Source organism: Myotis davidii, unplaced genomic scaffold (genome assembly GCF_000327345.1).
Source record: "Myotis davidii unplaced genomic scaffold, ASM32734v1 scaffold2798, whole genome shotgun sequence".
Classification (NCBI taxonomy): Eukaryota; Metazoa; Chordata; class Mammalia; order Chiroptera; family Vespertilionidae; genus Myotis; species Myotis davidii.
The window spans coordinates 36,262-40,630 of NW_006289553.1; the positions used below are offsets into that span (position 1 = coordinate 36,262).

General features: G+C 65.4%; 1 protein-coding gene across 1 annotated transcript in view; it reads right to left on the minus strand.

Moving 5' to 3' along the window:
- The window catches only part of TNFAIP2 (TNF alpha induced protein 2), a 7,679-nt gene extending 3,316 nt beyond the window's left edge, over positions 1-4,363 (minus strand). Inside the window, exons 1-6 of the mRNA XM_015562798.1 lie at positions 4,300-4,363; positions 2,060-2,174; positions 1,777-1,899; positions 1,506-1,606; positions 914-1,012; positions 239-347 (exon numbers count right to left, since the gene is read on the minus strand). Coding sequence (XP_015418284.1) covers positions 239-347; positions 914-1,012; positions 1,506-1,606; positions 1,777-1,899; positions 2,060-2,174; positions 4,300-4,334 — 582 coding nt within the window. The 5' untranslated portion in view covers positions 4,335-4,363. The remainder of the gene's footprint in view (positions 1-238; positions 348-913; positions 1,013-1,505; positions 1,607-1,776; positions 1,900-2,059; positions 2,175-4,299) is intronic.
- Positions 4,364-4,369: the final 6 nt, after the last annotated feature.

Consider the following 4,369-nt stretch of genomic DNA (forward strand, 5'->3'; position numbering starts at 1 on the left):
GGGGCACGCTGAAGCTTTTCTGTGTCCTCCCAGCCCTGGGCGGCCCCTCTGAGGCCAAGCACCAGGCCGAAATGGTGGGGGCGAGGTCGAGGCCTCCATGGCCCCTCGCTGGGCACACCAGCCTCTCTACACCCGGCCCCACACCGTGCCTTCCACATGCCAGCCGGGTTCCTACCATTCCTCCCACCCCCATGTCCTATGCACAAGCCTCCATGGGCCCAGGGCGGGGCGTAGCTACCTTCAGGTCCCAGAACAGGCCCTGGAGCAGGGTGTCAAAGCCGTGGCTCTTGAGCTCATTCAGGGGGCCCAGGAGGCCCTGTGGCGCCTGCCACTTCTCCAAGGATATCCTGGAAGGACATGGGGCAGGGATGCCAGTCACACCGGCCCTGCTGGCCCTTGGCCCGTACCAGAGAGCCAGTCAGCCCGAGGCCCATCTTCCTAAACCACCTCCTCACTCTGGAACCCTCGATGGCTCCCCATTCCCTTGGGAGCAAGTCCAAGTCACTCCATTATACCCCCCACGCAGGCCCAGTCTGCTCACTGCCCGCACACCCCCAGGCCACATCCTCTCCTAACTGGGGCGTGCGGCTCCGCCTCTGCACACCTGTGTGCTCCACTGCTTAACGGGCAGAATCACTGCCCGTTGTTCGAGGATAAAATCACCAGTGAGCCCTTTGCCTGAGGCGGGGCCCACCTCACAGCCGCTTCCGCTGGGCAGGCCTCCCGTTTCCCACAGGCCTTCCTCATTTATTCCACGGCTGCTTACACTGCTGTGGCCTCCCCCCACACCTACCTCCCCCCCACCACGCGCTCTCCTCTCCCCCCCAGCAGCCCCTTCTCGCCAACAGGCAGGCTGGTGCTCTGCTCCCACACCCGCTCCTGGCCTCCCAGCCTCCCAGCCTCACCCTCTCACCGGAAGGACAGGCAATTGTTGATGTTGGCCATCACGTTGGCCCTGTAATTCCGCAGCTGTTTGCACCTCTCCAGAAAGTCCTCAAAGGCTTGCTGGTAGCTGGTGAGACAGGAAGAGGCACTTGCAGGACCAGCACAAACACTGGGACAGGAGCAGCGCCCGGGTTACAGCGCACTTTCCCAGGGGTGGCCCTCAGCTTAAGGCGGCAGCTGGCCCCGGGCACCACGTGGCCGACTACGCTCTCGGGGCCAATGGAGCCAGGTCCTGCCGAGCTCCTGAGCAGGGGGTCGCCAAGCTCTGGGAGCCTGGAGCGGGCCTCAGAAGTGGGGGGGGGGGCAGCCAGGAGATTGGGGGGCGAGACTGGAGGTGCCACCTGAAGGGGAGACTGGGGTCTCAGTCCCTCGGGAGGCATTCCCTTGCAGCTGGAGGGTGCTCTGCTAGGAGCTGCGCCCAGCAGAGTGGGGGCCTCAGTGCCCAGTGCAGGGGGACAGACATCCCTAGGGGCCAGGAGGGCACTGGTCTAGCCTGGACCCCCAGCCGGGCGCAGGGAGGACGCTGCAGGGCCCTCTGTGCCGCCTGTGCACACACCCACCTCCTCAGAAACGCGGCCAGCTCCGCCAGCAGCATGTGCTGTATCTGCTTGCCCAGGTCAGGTGTGATGCTCTCGGCCTTGATCTGGCCCTGGGAGATGATCTGCAGGCAGGGAGGTAAGCTGAGCAGGGCCCCACCAGCACCAGGGCTGGGGTGGGAGTAGGGGCCTGCTGGGAAAGGGGGTGGGCTCAGAGGCGGCACATGTGTGCACACAGGGATGAACTGGGTGGGCTGTCCGTGTACACGGGGGGTGGGGGGTGGGGGGCTGCTACCTGAATGATGTCAATGGCCAGCTCGCTGTGACAGTGGCCGTTCAGCCTCTGGGGGGCCACATCCTGGGCCCAGTGCTGTGACTCCAGGTCCAGGGCTCGGGCCATCAGCTCTTTCACGCTGGCCTGGGGGCCGGGGAGAGTCAGGTCAAGGTAGCAGGAACCCATCAGCCCTGCCCACGTGGGAGTCCTGTCAGGCTCCCTGATGTCCTGACTGCCCCAGAGCCCCCCTCCGCTTCCTTCCTGCCCCTCCCTGGCCAGGCCCCGGCGCTGTCGTTGGACTCACCACCTCGTTGAACAGGAACGTGGCCTCCAGCAGCCGGACCTGCTTGGGGGGCAGGAGGCTCCCCAGGTTGATCCCCTGCAGCTCCCCTGCCAGGCTGGCGCTATTGATGATGTCGCTGTGGGCAGAGGGGCTGGCGTGAGGCAGACAGGCCCCACCCAGCACCATCCTGAGGTGAGAGTACCTCCCTCCCTGCCTCTCTGCTGCTCTGAGCTCCGCTGTCTGCCCCCCACTGACCCCCCTCCCTGCCTATCTGTTCAGGTAAAAACCTTGGGACATCATGCCTCCTTTTACTCTCTCATCCACTCAGGCTCCAAAACATCCCCCCGCCCCGCCCCATCAGCCTCCAGCCACCCAGCCACCCACCCCATCTCCCGCCTGGCTCATTGCCAGAGCCTCCTCCCAGGCTCCGGCGTCCGCCCTTGTCCACCAGCAGGCAGAACCTGCTCACCTCCTCCTGCAGATCAAACCCCAGCTCCCCTCTCACAATCGCTACCCTTCCCATTGCTAATCAGTGAGATATGCAAATTAACTGCCAACCGCCCGCCCTCCCAGCCACCCCTGGACCCGCAGAGGCTGGGCCAGCTGAGCAGGAAGGGCTGCTTACAGGGCTCTGTGGAGGCGGCTCCCTCACCCTCCTGGCGCCTCTGCGGGTCCAGGGCCCCCAGGGACGGCCCAACCTTGGCACCTCCTCAGGGCCTTTGTCTACAGGAGGCTCTGCCCCTTCGCAGCCTGGACACCATGTCCCTTTGCTCCCTGCATTTCTGCCACACAGGCCTCAACCAAGCCTCCGGAACCCCCCTCAGGACTCCCAGCCCAGCCAGCTGCCGTTTCCGCTGTGTCGACCCCAGTGGGCCCCAGGCTAAAGGCCCCCGGTCACGTCACCGGGACAGGAAGGCTGCCTGCCTGGCAGAGGTGTGTGTGCCCAGCGTTTCCTGTTGAGTCAGGCCCGCGGCCCCTGCCCTGTGCCACTGCCCTGTGCCCTGCTGACTCCTCACCCACCACCCCACTGGGCCCTTCCTCCGGACCCGCTGACCACCAGCACCAACTGAGCCCACTGGCCACCCAGGTGGGTCCCCGAGGCCCTCCACGCTGCCCAGACTGTCTACTCCTCCGGGCTTCCCCCTGGGGGCTGGGCCAGCCCTTCAGGCCCCCCCCAGGCCTCTGCTGGGCACTTCCACACTCTGTCTCCCCCACCCAGCTGTGCTGAGACCCATGGAGTCTGGGTAAATCGGGCCACCTGAGGCTGTGCCCACGGCTACCAGGCCCCCTCCAAGGGCACTGCCAGCCTCCCACCGAGGCGCTCCAGGCCCCCCGGCCGGAACTCAGCTCAGCTGTGGGCTCACGGGGATCTTTCCATGGGCCACGTGGCCCAGCCCTGCCCTGCTCTCCGAGCTTCCCGGGAGGCCCCATCACCTGTCCATAAAGCCCAACACTGACAAGCTCCCACAGCTCCCAGAATGCCTCCCGGCTCCGCTTCAGGCCCAGGGAGTGACTCCCTTCGCCGAGAGCACCTCCCTCCCTCTGCCTTCTTCCCGGTCCCCTCCCCTTCCTTCTGTGGGATTGGGAGCTGGCCCTGCCCCGGGACCTGGGCTCCTGCTCCAGGCAGACGCTGCTGGCACCTCCTCAAGCCCACTCCCGGGCTGAAGGTCAGGCTAGGGCTCTGCCCTGGGCTCCCAGCCCCTGACCGCCTCTGCCACAGCCGCTCCCGCTGTGGATTGCCATCGTCTGCCCACCCCTTGCCCAGTTCACGAATGAATGAAGTTCTGGGCCCTGCCGGGTGGCTCAGCGGTTGAGCGTTGACCTATGAACCAGGAGATCACGGTTTGATTCCCAGTCAGGGCACATGCCCAGGTTGCAGGCTCCATCCCCAGTGTGGGCCGTGCAGGAGGCAGCAGATCCATGATTCTCTCTCATCATTGATGTTTCTCTCTCTCCCTCTCCCTTCCTCTCTGAGATCAATACAAATGTATTTTTTTAAATAAGTGAAGTCCCTGCCTTTCTCTGCACCTCGGTTGCCCCAACTGCATCTGTTTCCCCAACTGAGGCCCTGGGAATGAAGGGTTCCAAGTGCAAAGCCGACCCAGCAGGCTCAGGCCTCACCGCCCTGCTGGCTGTCCGCCCATGGGGACCCCTCCCCGCGGCCCAGGGCCCCGCCCACGGGACGCCACCAGGGGGGGGGACCTGGTTTTCCCCCTCCCCACCCCCAGAAACGCCGCCCCGTGGCCCAGGCCCGCACTCACTTGGGGTAGAGGTTCTGCACCCAGAGCAGCAGCATGTAGGTGTCGCGCTGGCACAGCTCGAACTGCGCCA